General features: G+C 43.3%; 1 protein-coding gene across 1 annotated transcript in view; it reads left to right on the forward strand.

Annotated features, from left to right (window-relative positions):
- Nucleotides 1-18,916, forward strand: part of ccdc170 (coiled-coil domain containing 170) — an 82,386-nt gene that overhangs the window by 4,119 nt on the left and 59,351 nt on the right. The window contains exons 2-5 of the mRNA XM_078405919.1: nt 1,314-1,390; nt 11,834-11,861; nt 15,018-15,146; nt 17,086-17,342. Of these exons, the coding sequence (XP_078262045.1) occupies nt 1,314-1,390; nt 11,834-11,861; nt 15,018-15,146; nt 17,086-17,342 (491 nt within the window). The remainder of the gene's footprint in view (nt 1-1,313; nt 1,391-11,833; nt 11,862-15,017; nt 15,147-17,085; nt 17,343-18,916) is intronic.

An 18,916-nucleotide genomic window follows, 5' to 3' on the forward strand; every position in this document is an offset into this window, starting at 1 on the left:
TGTTATATGATTTGTCCACTTGAGGTGATTTTAGGCAATATTTTCTGAAAGTTTTTAAAATGAGGGTTTGTGTTCAGTAAACTTTGAAAGCACTTTGGCATATGTTTACTTGGGTTTAATATTAAAGTATTATGAACGTGTATTTAAGCATATAAAGCTGTAGAAGTTATTTGAAATGTCTATTTAGCTCAGTTGGGGAATTTTCATATAGTCATAGGGTGATACAGCATGGAAACAGGCCCTTCGGCCCAACTTGCCCACACCGGCCAACATGTCCCAGCCACACTAGTTCCACCTGCCTGCGTTTGGTCCATATCCCTCCAAGCCTGTCGTATCCATGTACCTCTCCAACTGTTTCTTAAACGTTGGGGTTGTCCCAGCTTCAACGATCTCCTCTGGCCTCTTCGGAACGCTCACCTTGTCGTAGTGAAGAGGCTTGCGTGCCCCCATGATTCCGAGAGCGATGCCGTCGGAAGCACTAGCTTCTGGTAGGGCCACCCATGGCGGTAAGGTCGAGGATGAGGGTCCAGACTAAGAACGATCCAACGTACAAGACCTCAACAGCGGACCAGGCGGACAAAGTTATCTTGAACTCAACGGCTGTGAAGGCGGATGAAGGCTGCCACAAATCCATCAGCTCAAATCGTCTTGGTTCCCTTGCCATTGGACGATGATCTCCTCTGGCAGCTTGTTCCACACACCCACCACGCTTTTATGTGAAAAAGTTACCCCGTAGAAGCCCATTAATTTTTTTTTGCTTCACCACAAACCTATGTCCTCTGGTCCTCGATTCACGTACTCTGGGCAAGAGACTCTGTACATCTACCCGATATATTCCTCTCATGATTTTATACACAAAGATCATCAGGTAAACAGTACATTTCTCTTGCAAAATGAACTTAATCTTGCATGGGGTATCTAGACATTGTGTAAAGGAGATTAAATAAAGAGGGTAAATGTACTTGAACACAATTCAACTACTTAGAGCAGGCTATTTTTGCCTCAGGCTGGGGCATCATTACAATCTTTATTTTAATTTCGGCATGATTAAAGGGGATTTGACTATAATTCGGATGGATCAGTAATCACCCATTCCCTGATGTAAAGTGCAAACATTCCTGCGCACTGTTAATAGAACAATTACTTTGGTGTACAAATCAAATTCACTTAGCTTTAGAATTACAGTTACTGTTAGCATCTTGACTGATTTAACCTGAGATCGCATATGTTTTTGTGATCACTAAACTGGAGTTATTTATTAAACTGTGAAAGATAAACTTTTCAGCTGAATAACCACCTGATTAATGTTTCAGCTTCAAGAGCAACTCAATGCAATGAAGCGGCAACTGACCGAGAAGGAAGAGATAATTGCCACCCTGACTACTGGGAGGTGAGAGTATAGTACCAAGATCACATTATATGAGTGCATTTATTTGACCACATTGTCTATTTTCATGATCACGCAAAGTTAAAGGTAACTTTGGAAGTTATTTTTAATGGAGATACCATTGGGCGATTGTTCCGTGGAGCACTTCTGTTCAGACTGACCGTCAGCTTCCAGTTGCCAGTTACTTTAAACTTCTATCCCGTTCCCACTCTGATATATCTGCCTAGGGCTTCCTGCACTGTTCCTATGAAGCTCAATCTGAGATTGAGAAACAGCATCACATTTTCCACCTTCTTTGGGGTTCAACAATTTCAGTGAAGTTGTTCTTTTTCTGTTTGTATTAACCAATTCTCCTGCAAGGCTATCCAGCTGCAACAGTAACTCAGGTTTTCTATCTCCCCAGACCCTGCCTGATTTGCTGGGCATTTCCAATATTCTCCATTCTTATTTCACATTTCCGCAGTAGCTCTGACCTGCATTTCACAACTTTCTGTTTGTTTTCTCTCCCTCAACATTGAAAAGGTATTTGGACAAGTTTATAGACAAGAAAGGTTTAAGGGGGATATGGGCTAATTGCGGCAAATGGGACCAACGTACACGGGGCATCTTGGTCATGCAGGGATGAGTTGGGCCAAAGGGCCTGTTTCCGTGCGGTATGATTCTATGACTCTGAGTACCCCCATTAATTTATCAACCGGACAGCTCCTTAAGCAGGAGGATCACCTCAATAACCCAGCCTCACCTTAACAGAGATATTCCCCTTGCACTCTCCATCCATTTCCCACCCTCTCTGCAACTTAAAACTAACTTGTTTTCTCACTTTCCCCAGTTCTGACCTGAAATATTGACTCTTTCCACAGATGCTGCCTGACTTGCTGAGTGTTTCCATCAGTTTATTTCATGTTTTCAGCATATCATATCATATCATATCATATCATATATATACAGCCGGAAACAGGCCTTTTCGGCCCTCCAAGTCCGTGCCGCCCAGTGATTCCCGTACATTAACACTATCCTACACCCACTAGGGACAATTTTTACATTTACCCAGCCAATTAACCTAAATACCTGTACGTCTTTGGAGTGTGGGAGGAAACCGAAGATCTCGGAGTAAACCCACGCAGGTCACGGGGAGAACGTACAAACTCCTTACAGTGCAGCACCCGTAGTCAGGATCGAACCTGAGTCTCCGGCGCTGCATTCGCTGTAAAGCAGCAACTCTACCGCTGCGCTACCGTGCCGCCCACTGTGGGCTACCGTGCCGCCCACAGCATCTGCAGGTTTTTTTTCCCCACTGCCCAATATTATTTTTAATGTTACTGTAATGTGGGAGTTGCGGCATCCACATAGCTCTGCTATGGAGACAGCACAGTGATAAGACAGCCCAGTTAATGATGTTGGTTGGCCTAGACCTGGGGAAAACCCCTATTCCCTTTGTCGAATTTATGATCTGAAATCTTTCTTGCAACCACCTGAGATAGCAGAAAAAGTCAAAAATGGGGCTTAAGGTCTTATCCAAATCACATCAACGCTCCCTAAGCTACTAGGTTGGAGGTACAAGGAACTGCAGATGCTGGAATCTTGAGCAAAACACAAAGTGCTGGAGGAGCTCAGTGGAGGAAATGGACAGGCGATGTTTTGGTTCAATATCGTTGTTCAGGCTGATCGGATTAGTGGGGGGAGTGCTGGAAAACGCAGGTGGGGATGAGACAAAGCCTGGAAAATGATATATGGATAAAGGGAAAGAGGAGTTTAATTAGCAGATTGTCACCAGATTGTCAGCCACTTGCACTAAACGTTATTCCCTCATCATATATCTATCCACTGCAAATGGATCGATTGTAATCATGTATTGTCTTTATGAGGACTGGTTAGAACACAACAAAAAGCTTTTCACTGTAGAAACATAGAAACATAGAAACATAGAAAATAGGTGCAGGAGTAGGCCATTTGGCCCTTCAAGTCAGCACCACCATTCAATAGACAATAGACAATAGAAAATAGGTGCAGGAGAAGGCCATTCGGCCCTTCGAGCCAGCACCGCCATTCAATAGACAATAGACAATAGAAAATAGGTGCAGGAGAAGGCCATTCGGCCCTTCGAGCCAGCACCGCCATTCAATGTGATCATGGCTGATCATTCTCAATCAGTACCTGCCTTCTCCCCATACCCCCTGACTCTGCTATCCTTAAGAGCTCTATCTTGCTCTCTCTTGAATGTATTCAGAGAATTGGCCTCCACTGCCCTCTGAGGCAGAGAATTCCACAGATTCACAACTCTCTAACTAAAAAAGTTTTTCCTCATCTCTGTTCTAAATGGCCTACCCCTTATTCTTAAACTGTGGCCCCTGGTTCTGGACTCCCCCAACATTGGGAACATGTTTCCTGCCTCTAACGTGTCCAACCCCTTAATAATTTTATACGTTTCGATAAGATCCTCTCTCATCCTTCTAAATTCCAATGTATACAAACCTAGTTGCTCCAGTCTTTCAACATATGACAGTCCCGCCATTCCGGGAATTAACCTAGTAAACCTACGCTGCACGCCCTCAATAGCAAGAATATCCTTCCTCAAATTTGGAGACCAAAACTGCACACAGTACTCCAGGTGCGGTCTCACTAGGGCCCTGTACAACTGCAGAAGGACCTCTTTGCTCCTATACTCAACTCCTCTTGTTATGAAGACCAACATTCCATTGGCTTTCTTCACTGCCTGCTGTACCTGCATGCTTCCTTTCAGTGACTGATGCACTAAGACACCCAGATCACGTTGTACGTCCCCTTTTCCTAACTTGACACCATTCAGATAATAATCTGCCTTCCTATTCTTACCACCAAAGTGGATAACCTCACATTTATCTACATTAAACTGCATCTGCCATGCATCCGCCCACTCACACAACCTGTCCAAGTCACCCTGCAACCTCATAACATCTTCCTCGCAGTTCACACTGCCACCTAGCTTTGTATCATCGGCAAATTTGCTAATGGTACTTTTAATCCCTTCTTCCAAGTCATTGATGTATATTGTAAATAGCTGTGGTCCCAACACCGAGCCTTGCGGTACCCCACTAGTCACTGCCTGCCATTCTGAAAGGGACCCATTTATCCCCACTCTTTGCTTTCTGTCTGTCAACCAACTTTCTATCCATGTCAGTACCCTACCTCCAATACCATGTGATCTAATTTTGCCCACCAATCTCCTATGTGGGACCATGTCGTAGGCTTTCTGAAAGTCGAGGTACACCACATCCACCGGCACTCCCCTGTCAATTTTCCTAGTTACATCCTCAAAAAATTCCAGTAGATTAGTCAAGCACGATTTCCCCTTCGTAAATCCATGCTGACTCGGAACAATCCTGTTACTGCGATCCAAATGCTCCGCAATTTCGTCTTTTATAATTGACTCCAGCATCTTCCCCACCACTGATGTCAGACTAACTGGTCTATAATTTCCCGTTTTCTCTCTCCCTCCTTTCTTGAAAAGTGGGATAACATTAGCTACCCTCCAATCCACAGGAACTGACCCGGAATCTATAGAACATTGGAAAATAATCACTAATGTGTCCACAATTTCTAGAGCCACCTCCTTAAGCACCCTGGGATGCAGACCATCAGGCCCTGGGGATTTATCAGCCTTGAGTCCCATCAGTCTACCCAAAACTTTTTCCTGCCTAATGTGGATTTCCTCCAGTTCCTCTGTCACCTAGGATCTCTGGCCACTAGAACATATGGGAGATTGTTTGTATCCTCCTTAGTGAAGACAGATATAAAGTACCGGTTCAACTCGTCTGCCATTTCCTTGTTCCCCATAATAAATTCCCCTGCTACTGTCTTCAAGGGACCCACATTTGCCTTGACTATTTTTTCCTCTTCACATACCTAAAAAAGCTTTTACTATCCTCCTTTCTATTATTGGCTAGTTTACCCTCGTACCTCATCTTTTCTCCCCGTATTGCCTTTTTAGTTATCTTCTGTTGCTCTTTAAAAGAGTCCCAATCCTCTGGCTTCCCACTCTTCTTTGCTATGTTATACTTCTTCCCTTTTATTTTTATGGCTGATCATCTGAAATCAGTACCCCGTTCCCACTTTCTCCCCATGTTCCTTGATTCTGTTAGCCCTCAGAGCTATATCTAACTCTCTCTCTTGAAAACATCCAGTGAATTGGTCTCCACTGCCTTCTGTGGCAGAGAATTCCACAGATTCACAACTCTCTGGGTGGTACACGTGACAACAAACTAAACTAGCCTTAAACTATGGGCTGGAGTCTCAGGGGTGGGACTTGTACCTTGGAGTCAAGAGATCAAGGTGCTGCCCCTAAGCCAGGACTGACATCTTGTATTCAGACCGCACAAACGGTTCCTTATCTGATCACTAAATTATGATGTTTATCCTTGTTGGTTAATGGAAGCCCTCATGTCTAAAAAAAATAAGAAGCTCTGCATTGTTGGGATGTGTGGTTTTGTTTGGTTAAATTTCAGCAGGACATCCATCGTGTGGGGAGATTATTATAGGTTGCCTGAAGTGTGGACTTAATGGAGTGGGATGGGCATTTTCCTAAATATATCAGAAATAGGTAAGGATATTACATATTCAAAGGAGATAGTATATATATTCCATATTCATGTACAGAAGTCTATCTGTGTAGAATCACTTGTAGTTCTATTTGGAGACTAATTGCATTTATCAGATTTGTAAAAAAAAGCTTTTACCATGATATCATAAACCATTACCATTTAAAAATCCACCCCTTAGATTAAATCTATGGTGCTCCTAATATATCTGTGATTTTGATGTAAGCTTTTGTCTGTTTCCAACTCTGTGAAGTATTTTGGTGTTGAAGATATTTAAATAACCTGTAAGTTGTTTTACTTTTATAATGTCGAAGGCCTGAACAGATTGACAATAAATTGCCAGGTTTGTTTGAATCCATGGTTTTTGTGTTGCAGGCTGCATATTCTAACATTGGTGTGATCCCACAACTGGAATGTGTGTAGTTCCACAATGCCACAGTCAAACCTCAATCTTTGAAAATTATATCCCTTTCAAACTATGCGTAATGCTTGCGAAGAACTTGAATATCATGCGTGTTGCAAAGCTCTTCGTGACAAGTTATTGCATTACTTAAATAGAAGTTGTTGTTATAGTTACTTTTGAAATGTGCTCCCGGTTGCTATATATGTAAACAGCAACCAATTGTACATAGTCAAGTCCCACAAACAGCATATGAAATGAATGTCTGGTTAAGCAGTTTCAAATGACGACAGAATACCCTGCTCTTATTTAAATCATGTCACTCGATCTGCTGCATCAACCTAACGAGGCTTATCAGAGCTCTGCCGACCAAATCTGGAAACAGCACTCCTCAATTCTGAACTGCAGTGTGCCTGAGAGAAGTTTAAGTTGGAGCGTCAACTTGTACTCTGACTCAGTGACAGTGTGCGTGTATGTGTGTGCGTGCGTGTGTGCGTGCGTGCGTGTGTGTGTGTCTGGTGTGTGTGTGTGTCTGTTGTGTGTGTGAGTGATATGGTTGTTCTCATTAGATTGTTTTTTGAGGACATGATAGAGTTGTTTCTGTAGTAACATGGAATAAGATTGATATAATTATTTTGTTGAACTGCAGCCTGTACAACACTGTAACTTGCAGAGATGCAATAATGTGTCGGACATGGTACCAAGGATCTGCTATGTAATATTATGCACCAGTGGGGATAATTGTCCATATTACAATGTCGTTTCAGAAAATAAATTGATGTAGCAAAAAATACAAAATAATTTATAAATTTCAGGTTTGGAAAATCAAAATCATCATTCCCATAAGCAAACCAATCAGAGGCTTACCTTCAGTGTTGAATAACGCTTGATAATAATGGTAGAGTCATAGAGTTATACAGTGTGGTAACAGGCCTCTCGGCCCAACTTGCCCACACCGACCAACATGTCCCATCTGCACCGGTCCCACCTGCCTGCGTTGCGATAGTACTTGCCTCAACTACTTCCTCGTTCCATACTACTAGCTCATTCCATATACCCACCACTCATTGTGTAAAAAAGTTACTCCTCAGGTTCCTATTAAATCTTTCCCCTTAAACCTATGTCCTCTGGTTCTCGATTCCCCTACTTTAGGCAAGAGACTTATGCGTTTACCCAATCTGTTCCTCTCATGATTTTGTACAACTAGTGTGTGACCTGATGACTGTAACAATTGGAAGATGGTTTGATTGGGATCCAGTGAAGCAAGGCCACCCCAAAGTTTCCATTGCTATTAGGACAAAGAAACACCATTACTTTCTCTGATTACTTACCATTACTTTCTTTGGTCTGAAGAAGGCTCTCGACTCACCTATTCCTTTTTTCCAGAGATGCTGCCTGACCTGCTGAGTTACTCCAGCATCTTGCGCCTATCCTCCGTGTAAACCAGCATCTGCAGTTCCTTCCTACACCATTAATTTCAAGTTCTCCCGAAGCCACACACATGATAAAATGGACACATTTCTCCTTTCATTCGTGCTTGTTGGGTCAAAACTGTGGAATGGTTAATAGCAAAACGGTCGTGCCTCCACCACAGCACTGTAGCAGTTGCCCTTCATCACTCTCAAGGGCAAACAAACATAGACCACCAATGCTGACTGTTCAAATTATGCAATTACACATGTAATGAATAATTAACTTATTGCAACTGTTTATTTTAAATACATTTTACAAGAACACAAGAAAATAGGAGCAGGAGGAAGCCACCAGGATTTCAAACCTGCCCCTCCATTCAATATGATCATGGCTAATCTTCCCCAGACTCCAACTCCTCTTCAGTGCCAGTTCCCCATTGCCCTCAATTCCCAACCTTTTATAAATTAATCTACCTCCTTCTTAAATACCCCAACGATCTGGATGTCACAACCCACTGGGGAAGGCAATTCCACAGATTCATCACCCCCCGAGAATAAACTATGACTAAAGAAACAAGTTTTAGCACAACTCAAACATAAACCTTCCTAAACCTCTCCTTGTAACATGAAAAATTCATCGTGCCCCTGCAGAATTACATGGTATAATGTCGCTTCAATGTTTAAATGAGGCCATTGTCTCAAGCTAATGATATTCAAATAACGCTGTTCTGTTATCCATTTCACAGCCAATCCACGTTATCTGAGTCCCAACTAATCCTTTGTCTTTTGAATTTAATTTCAAGTACTGTAATCAATAAAATAAATGGGATCCCATCCTGTTTAGAGTTTTCAACCATTTTGCAATGGCAGTGGGGTGGATACTCATTAGTTATAGTCGTAGGATCTTAAAACTTTGGAAAAATGGTTATGATGGTAAACTGATCGATGAACTTATGAAGCTCGTATCCTTGATGAAGTTAGACACAATATGCTGGAGTAACTCAGCGGGTCAGGCAGCATCTCTGGAGAAAAGGAATAAGTGGCACAGCGGTAGAGTTGCTGCCTTACAGCGAATGCAGCGGCAGAGACTCAGGTTCGATCCTGACTACGGGCGCTGTCTGTACGGAGTTTGTACGTTCTCCCCGTGACCTGCGGGGGTTTTCTCCGAGATCTTCGGTTTCCTCCCACACTCCAAAGACGTGCAGGTATGTAAGTTAATTGGCTGGGCAAATGTAAAAATTGTCCCTAGTGTGTGTAGGATAGTGTTAATGTGCGGGGATCGCTGGGCGGCACGGACTCGGTGGGCCGAAGAGCCTGTTTCCGCGCTGTATCTCTAAATCTAAATCTAAGTGACGTTTTTGGTCGGAACCCTTCTTCAGACCTTGGCGAATACCTGCTTCAGTACATCGTCTAGCACAATGGTGACCCACTAATTATCCAAACAGTGGCCTTATGGTGAAGCATTTGTCAATGATCAATGAGCCCTTGATCACCCTCACCCCAATGTGTATGACACGTCATTTCTCCTCCACCCCACCCCATTCTCTGATCTTCAGCACAACATCTAAAATTACTTTGGTCCAGTGCCAACTGGATTTGACAACTGCTGGGTTCAATTTAAACAGATAATCCTCCCAGGATGGGACAATTAAAGAATACAATGTACAGTGTTGTGCACCAACATAAAATTCTGAGTGGGATCAAGTCTACATGATTTAATTCCACAGGATGGTTCACAGTTATCATATTCACATTACGAGGAACATAATAAAACCAATGTAAGAGGCAAACTCGGTCTGAGAACATATGGTACCAATCATATCAGCAAGTATTCTGAGCCAAGATTAATTTCTGGCTTATGCTTTGCTCTAACCTTCATTGGGGGGGGGGTTTCTGATACATTCAGTTGCGTTGTGCACAAAATATGTGTGAACTTTATTTTTCTTTTTAACTAAATTGCTCCCAGAATTATAACACAATGAAAAGCTCCAAGGAAGATGGACATCATTCTGGTTATAAAACTGGACAAAAGAAGCAACACTTAATCAACCATGTGCAAATGTTATGTCATTCAATTCAACTGCAATAGCAATTTCTTTACATGATAATTTTTATGTGCACACTTAATTTTTATGTGTAGCCAGCTTTTTCTGATGCTGAGTTTTAGTAACTGAGTTTATGAATTAACTATTACAATTTTCTATGGGAAGTGTTCATTCATTGCTTGGCCAGGAAGGTTTATGATAATGCAACCATTGAAGCAAGTGAATAAACCCCAGTGGAAGAAATTACTTTGTGAATGTAAAAACTTCATAGTTGGTGAAAATTTCCCCGTCACACATTGTAAAATCATAGGTATTTATTCACAAAATGCTGGAGTAACTCAGCAGGTCAGGCAGCATCTTGGGAGAGAAGGAATGGATGACGTTTCGGGTCGAGACCCTTCTTCAGACTGATGGAATCATGGGTAAAATCATAGGTCCTTACAGTGCCCTAGAAGAGATAACCTCAGCATGGAACAAATACTCCAGGATATCAGGGCAAGGCGGTACAGTTCAGGAGATATTTCTTATGCAACGGAGAAGTGGTGGAAGTTAGGGTACATTTTCAAAGTCCAGTCCATGCTCTAGTTCTTACGAGCGGTTCCCGATCCAGGCGAACCCCAGCCTGCTGTTGACCTCCAGCCGTCGCCTTTCTGGGATGTTTCACCCCTCTCCTCGCCCGTCCGTCGTTATGCCCCGAGGTTGCCTCCCACAGCCAACCTTGAGGACGCAGTAAGCCAGACCCTAGTTCCTTCTCCTACCGGCCTTGCTCCTCGCCTGTCGCCTCCGTTATCGTCGTATGCAAAAAGGTTTTGCCTTTTTATGCATTTAAAATGAAACCCAATTGTGAACAAATTTGGGCAGGAGGAGGAGGCCTTTCGGCCCTTCGAGCCAGCACCGCCATTCAATGTGATCATGGCTGATCATTCTCAATCAGTACCCCGTTCCTGCCTTCTCCCCATACCCCCTGACTCCGCTATCCTTAAGAGCTCTATCTAGCTCTCTCTTGAATGCATTCAGAGAATTGGCCTCCACTGCCTTCTGAGGTAGAGAATTCCACTATGTGCTGGCCCTGGAGAGGTTCCAAAGGAGATTTACAAGAATGATCCCAAGAATGAGTGGGTTAACGTATGATGAGCGTTACAATGGCCCATTAAAGTTTGAGATTGCGAGCTGGGAGCTTTAGCGTAGTTTATTGTCACGTGTACCAAGGTACAGAGAAAAGCTTTTTTGTTGCGTCTCATCCAATCAGCGGAAAGACTACGCATGATTATGTTCAAGCCGTCCACAGTGTACAGACACAGGCTGAAGTGAGTAACATTTAGTGCTGGATGAAGTCAAGTAAAGACTGATTAAAGATTGTCCGTGGGTCTCCAATGAGGTAGATGGTCGGTCAGGTCAGTCGGTGATAGGATGGATGGATAGGCTGGTGAAAGGTTGAGCAATGGATTTCCTTTGGTTAGTTACTTTTGTCTTTCTGCACTATTGTTTGTTTGTTGTTTTTATGTGTGTATATATATATATATATATATATATATATATATGTATATACACGTGTGTGTGTGTGTGTGTATGTAACTTTTTCTTTTATTTATTATATTGTTTGCAGTGCACTATGTTTACATATTCTGTTGTGCTGCTGCAAATAATAATTTCTTTGTTCTGTTCTGCCACTGTATGTTTCTTTTTCTTTTTTTTTCCTAATCAGATGTGCAGCACTTTGGTCAACGTGGGTTGTTTTTAAATGTGCTATACAAATAAAATTGACTTGACTTGACTTGACAATAAAACACTGGTGATGTCACATCCGTCCAGCGTGCCATGCTCCATAGGGTTTGTTGGACCTCAGCTTCAGGATTTTTTTATTTATTGATGACCTGCTACTCACTCGTTATATTTCTTTCAAAAGATATTGTAGAAGATCAACCTTTCAGGTCATGATTTTGCCATTCAGCCATTGTTTGGACTTTGTGCCGGTTACGTAGTCTGTGTTCACGCCTTTTCTTGTCTCTCTGCAGGAGTCGGAGCCGAATGGAGACTTACAAGGTGCGTATTGGAGTTGGTGATGGTATCGGCCGATGAACTTTCAACGCAGTGGTGGGAAAATGCACTGTGGTTTCAACAAGGATGCCACGCACATTTAAAAAAACACTGAGGAAAATAAAATGGACATCCTATACGTTTGTCCACTTATAATACTAACAGTAGTTATTAGTGTTACAAATACAAAGTGTTTTTGAAAAGCTGATCTTAAGGTCATAAGTAATAGGAGTAGAAGTAGGCCATTTGGCCCATCAAGTCTACTCTGTCATTCAATCATGGCTGATCCTCTTCTTCTTGCGTCTGAGGCAGCAGAAATTATGTAACGCCCTCCAGGCGCTGTAGCCAGTGCAATGTGCTGTTGTCGAGAGCCGTGAGGTCTACCCCTCCATCAGGGGGACGGAGGACAGCACAGTCGAAAATGACGTGCTGCGCTGTTTGCTGGTCTGCTCCACACATGCAGGGTGCTGATGAACGCAACCCCCAACGATGCATGTTGGCGTTGAACCGGCCAACCCCTGTGTGGAGCCGGTTTAGGGCGACCCACTCGTTGCGGGGCATGTCCGCCGATCTATCTCTCCCTCCTAACCTCATTCCCCTGCCTTCTCCCCATAACCTCTGACACCTGTACTAATCAAAAATCTATCTACCCCTGCCTTAAAAAGAACTTGGCCTCTACAGCCTTCCGAAGCAAAGAATTCCACAGATTCACCACCCTCTGACTAAAAGACTTTAAATGTATCTTGACATATTCAAACATTTACAATATTTATCAACTTAAGCAGGCAATTAAATAAGTATTAAGAATCTTAAAAACAATTAAAAACGGTAAAAACAAACTTAAAATACTAAGTGACAGTGAAATACAATTCAGAAAATCGACGTTACCTCAAACTTATTGGAGTTGTTCTTCTCCTCATTGAAGTGGATGTATTCCCTGAACACATGCCAGGAATAACTGGCAAGGTTTCAGTGAGTAAACTTCCCAGAGAAACGATTGGGAATTTGGCACTTGCCCTTGGACTCCACAAGGAATGAGAGCGATGAGGACCACACAGGAAGCCCATGCAAGTGGCTCTTTATGGTCTATTTATTACACCAGAGAGAGAGAGGCCATTTGGCCCATTTGGGTGCGTGGCAGCTCCCAGGTGAGCAATTCCATCAATCTCATTCATTCACTTACTTTCCCACAAATATTCTCTCGCTATCCTATCTCCCTTTAACTCTTTTGCCACTTACTTTAGGGATTAAAAAAAAACTTAAACTAACGTTAGAGGCAAGTTAAATTTAAATAAATTAAAGTTGAGGATGAGTTAAAGAGCGGACATACTGCGTGCAGTCAACACCCGAGATCAGGATTGAACCTGTGTCGCTGGAGCTGTGAGGCGGCAGCACCAACTGCTGCCTCGCTGTTGGGTCAGTTTGGGCCTACTTGCAAAAGGCTGTATGATTTACCTCAGCCATGTCAAGTCGCAGCAGCTTCCACATTCCCAGCACTTACTGGATTCAAGAGTCATGAATTCCTTATGCATGAATTAAAGACTATTTTACATTTATAACTCCTGGTTCTTGTAACTTCCAGACCCGCCACTCACTCAATCATCCTCAAAGTTAAAAAAAAACCCTTTAGATTACTTTTCAGTTGACTCTCTTTCATGCACTGCATGCAAGTCTGTTCATTCTTTCAAATAGGTATGATATCTCAGTTCTCATATTGCCCATACATATATGTTTACCTTGCCTAATATATGACTGAATGCATAGGAAGTGATCACTCGTTTTCACACCTTACCCTTCCATATATCTGTGTCTCCCTCTCCCCTAACTCTCCGTCTGAAGAAGGGTCTCGACCCGAAACATCACCCAATCCTTCTATCCAGAGATGCTGTCTTTTCCGCTGTATAATATGACTGAAACTGTGTCCAATCCTCAAAAAAATTCAGCTGCGTTTTAAACCAGCAAAGCTACTAGTTAAAAAAAAGACACAAAAGTGCTGGATAACCTTAGTAGGTCAAGCAGCATAGAATAGGATTCTATCAGTGAGCTGGTAAGAGATGAGCCCATTATGGAGGCTGCTGAACACTGAGTCAAGATAGACACAAAATGCTGGAGTAACTCAGTGGGACGGGCAGCACCTCTGGAGAGAAGGAATGGGTGACGTTTCGGATGGAGTCACTTCGGACTGAGAGTCAGGGGAGAGGGAAATGAGAGATATGGAGGGGTAAAGTGTGAAAACGAGAGATCAAAGAGGACTAAATCAAGGAAAATGTAGAATAGATCATTGTTAGCTTGGGGAAGTTGTCAACGAGGCATACAAAGTAAAATTTAATCTGGAGAACAGTCAAACTGGTTGGAGAATTAGGATGGGGAGGGATGGAGAGAGCGGGAAAGCAAGGGTTACTTGAAGTTTGAGAAGTCAATGTTCATACCGCTGGGTTGTAAGCTGTCCAAGCGAAATATGAGGTGCTGTTCCTCCAATTTGCGTTGGGTCTCACTCCGACAGTGGAGGAGGCCCAGGACAGAAAGGTGAGTGTGGGAATGGGAAGGGGAGTCAAAGTGTTTAGAAACCTGGAGATCAGGTAGGTCTAGGCAGACTGAGCGGAGTATAGTAACACAGTCAAGCAGGGAGCTCGGATGTAGAGCACATTATGATTATAGACAATAGACAATAGAAAATAGGTGCAGGAGAAGGCCATTCGGCCCTTTGAGCCAGCACCGCCATTCAATGTGATCATGGCTGATCATTCTCAACCAGTACCCCGTTCCTGCCTTCTCCCCATACCCCCCGACTCCGCTATCCTTAAGAGCTCTATCTAGCTCTCTCTTGAATGTATTCAGAGAATTGGCCTCCACTGCCCTCTGAGGCAGAGAATTCCACAGATTCACAACTCTCTGACTAAAAAAGTTTTTCCTCATCTCTGTTCTAAATGGCCTACCCCTTATTCTTAAACTGTGGCCCCCTGGTTCTGGACTCCCCCAACATTGGGAACTTGTTTCCTGCCTCTAACGTGTCCAACCCCTCAATAATTTTATACGTTTAGATAAGATTGGGACAGAATTGGGATCAGAACTATTGGAGTAGGGGCACGATTGTTTTGTAGGTCTGAGCATTTGTTGCCACCGTGCTGCCGCTCACGAGCTGTGTTTTGCTTCATCCTTTAGGGGACGTATGAACCTTTGGTGGAAATTCCCGTTTCACGTGAACAACTGAATCACCATCGGGTGGCATCTGAAACCGCTCGATCTGAGCTGGCTGCCTTGCAGGTTAAATACAAGAGCAGTCAGGCTGAGGTAATCAGAAACACAAGGCAGAGTGGGTTGTTTTTTTCTGCCTGATGTTCGTATAAAGTTAAATGATTAAATATCAACCGCTTTGTTACTTTGTAAAATAAAGCAATTCACAAGCAATGAAGATTGACACCAAAAGCTGGTCAGACAGCATCTCTGGAGAAAAGGAATGAGTGACGTTTCGGGTGGAGACCCTTCTTGACGACCCTATTCCTTTCTCCAGAAATGCTGTCAGACTCGCTGAGTTACTCCAGCTTTCTGTGTCTATTTTCGGTTTAAACCAGCAGCTGCAGTTACTTCCTGCACATTTCATAAGCAATACTCACTTTAGTTCAAGGAGTTCCTTTTCGTTTCCCCCTCTTTTCCTCCTCTCTGTGAATTTTATGATCACTTGTCCATTGGAAATCCCCCTCATCAGGACATGAATAAACCCTCTCTCGTTACACGCAATAGTTAATCTCATGGTGTATTGCTGGAAAAAAACTGTCTCAAATTCTTTTTATGATCTGCTTTTCCAAAATACTTTTACCAATTTGATTTACATTAAGAATAAATTCACTCGTGTTACTTCGCTAAATTTGTCGGCACCACCTGATTTGAGCAACTCGTCAAGAGCCTCTGACTGCCCTGCATCTGTTGCTGTGTGAAATTTTGATGTTCTGATAGTCTCCTGTCTCAGCACAAATACCACCCATTCTGCCTGGGAGCAATTTTTTTCCCTGTCTGACAATAGACAATAGGTGCAGGAGTAGGCCCTTCGGCCCCTCGAGCCAGCACCACCATTCAATGTGATCATGGCTGATCATTCTCAATCAGTACCCCGTTCCTGCCTTCTCCCCATACCCCCTGACTCCGCTATCCTTGAGAGCTCTATCCAGCTCTCTCTTGAATGCATTCAGAGAATTGGCCTCCACTGCCTTCTGAGGCAGTGAATTCCACAGATTCACAACTCTCTGACTGAAAGAGTTTTTCCTCATCTCAGTTCTAAATGGCCTACCCCTTATTCTTAAACTGTGGCCCCTGGTTCTGGACTTCCCCAACATTGGGAACATGTTTCCTACCACAAACGTGTCCAACCCCTTAATAATCTTATATGTTTCGATAAGATCCCCTCTCATCCTTCTAAATTCCAATGCATACAAGCCTAGTCGCTCCAGTCTTTCAACATATGACAGTCCCGCCATTCCGGGAATTAACCTAGTAAACCTACGCTGCACGCCCTCAATAGCAAGAATATCCTTCCTCAAATTTGGAGACCAAAACTGCACACAGTACTCCAGGTGCGGTCTCACTAGGGCCCTGTACAACTGCAGAAAGACCTCTTTGCTCCTATACTCAACTCCTCTTGTATGAAGGCCAACATTCCATTGGCTTTCTTCACTGCCTGCTGTACCTGCATGCTTCCTTTCAGTGACTGGTGCACTAGGACACCCAGATCTTGTTGTACGACCCCTTCTCCTAACTTGACACCATTCAGATAATAATCTGCCTTCCTATTCTTACCACCACAGTGGATAACCTCACACTTATCCACATTAAACTGCATCTGCCATGCATCCGCCCACTCACACAACCTGTCCAAGTCACCCTGCAACCTCACAGCATCTTCCTCACAGTTCACACTACCACCCAGCTTTGTATCATCTGCAAATTTGCTAATGGTACTTTTAATCCCTTCATCCAAGTCATTAATGTCTGACCTAGTCTACTGACCGCATCAAACTCTGGATCCATCTCACGTCGAGCATAATTGCGAAGATTGGAATGTCACCGTTAATTTTATGTGACATCTTTACATTTAATTAGATTTCCAGAGAACCAACTGGTTTAAACATGATCTTGGCAGGCATAGAATGGCTGTCTTTACTTTGGCTGTCGGTTTGAAATCAAAACAAATCATTAACTGCTTGTCAATCCGGGCGTTGACATATCTTCCCTCTAGCTTACAGATACTTGCATGAACCTTACGTCCCGAGAGGGCCACATCCAGGAACTGAAGGCGGAGATTGAAAGCTACAAGGCAGACAACACAAGGCAGGCATCTCTTATTGTTTGCTTGAGGGAAAGGATCCTGGAATCCGAGGAAGAGGCCAGAGCACTTCTCACATCAAAGACTCAAGCAGAATTAACTCTGCAGGGCTTGCAGAATGAGAACAGGGATCTCCGGCAGAGAAATACAGAGTTGGAGCACAAATTCAGGTTAGCACCTTGAATCGTTGAAACAAAGGACGCCACTCCCTGTCTATACCTAGAACAATACAGAACAAGAACAGGCGTCTTGGCACATAATGTCTGTGCCAAACATGATGCCAAGACCAATTCTTATCTGCCTGCACATAAGATCATAAGAGATAGGAGTAGAATTAGGCCATTCGGCCCATCAAGACTCTACCATTCAATCATCTCTCCCTCCTAACCCCATTCCCCTGCCTTCTCCCCAAAGTACACCCATACTAATCAAGAATTTATCCATCTCTGCCTTAAATATATCCACTGACTTTGCCTCCACAGGCTTCTGTGGCAAAGAATTCCACAGATTCACCACCCTCTGACTAAAGAAATTCCTCCTCATCTCCTTCCTAAAAGAACGTCCTGTAATTCTGAGGCTATGACCTCTAGTCCTAGACTCTCCCACTAGTGGAAACATCCTCTCCACATCCACTCTATCCAAGCCTTTCACTACTCTGTACATAATCCATATCCTTACATTCCCTGCATATCCATATACCTATCCATAAGCTTCATAAATCCCACCATCATATCTGCCTCAACTATCAACTACCGCGGCACATTCCAGGTACTCACCACCCTCTGTGTTAAAAAAAAGTAGTCTCACGCATCTCCTATAAACTATGCCCCTCTCACCTTAAGGCTTTGCTGTTTAGTATTTTTTTTTTTTCATTTTTATATCCTTCTATATGGTCTCCTTCCTGATCAGAGTGATCAGCCATGATCGCATTGAATGGCGGTGCTGGCTTGAAGGGCTGAATGGCCTACTCCTGCACCTATTGTCTATTGTCTATTGTCTCCCCGCAACTTCCGTCGTTGCAGAAAAAACTAAATTGTCCCTGTAGCGGAAACCCTCTAATCCAGGCAACATTCTGGTAAATATCCTTTGCACCCTCTCTAAAACTTCTACATCTTTCGTGTAATGGGGCGACCAGAACTGCATGCAATACTCCAATGCGGCTTAGTCAAAGTCCCAGACAGCTGCATCATCACTTCATGACTTATAGTCAATAGTCAATAGTCAATAATCAATTTATTTGTCACATACACATAAATGCGCAGTGAAATGAAAAATTACCCGCAGTTCAACAATAAGACCAATAAGAATAATCAATAAAAATGCAATAACACATACAATCATAACCAACACCAAACAAAAGGAACATCCATCACAGTGAGTCTCCTCCAGTCCCTCCTCACTGTGATGGAAGGCCAGAATGTCTTTTTCTCTTCCCTGCCGTCTTCTCCCGCGGTCAGGCTGTTGGAGTTGCCAAGTCGGGGAGGTCGGGGCTCCCGACATTGAAGCGCCTCGCCGGGCTGAGTCAATGTCCCAACCTGTGCAAGCATACCATATGGTAGATACAAAATGCTGGAGTAATTCAAAGGGTCAGGCAGCATCTCTGGAGAGAAAGAATGGGTGGCTGAAGTTTGAAGAAGAGTCTCGACCAGAAACGCCAACCATACCTTCTCTCCAGAGATGCTACCAGTCCCGCTGAGTTACTCCAGCATTTTGTGGCTACCTTCGATTTAAACTAGCATCTGCA

The sequence above is a fragment of the Rhinoraja longicauda genome, chromosome 9 (assembly GCF_053455715.1).
Source record: "Rhinoraja longicauda isolate Sanriku21f chromosome 9, sRhiLon1.1, whole genome shotgun sequence".
NCBI classification, from domain to species: domain Eukaryota; kingdom Metazoa; phylum Chordata; class Chondrichthyes; order Rajiformes; family Arhynchobatidae; genus Rhinoraja; species Rhinoraja longicauda.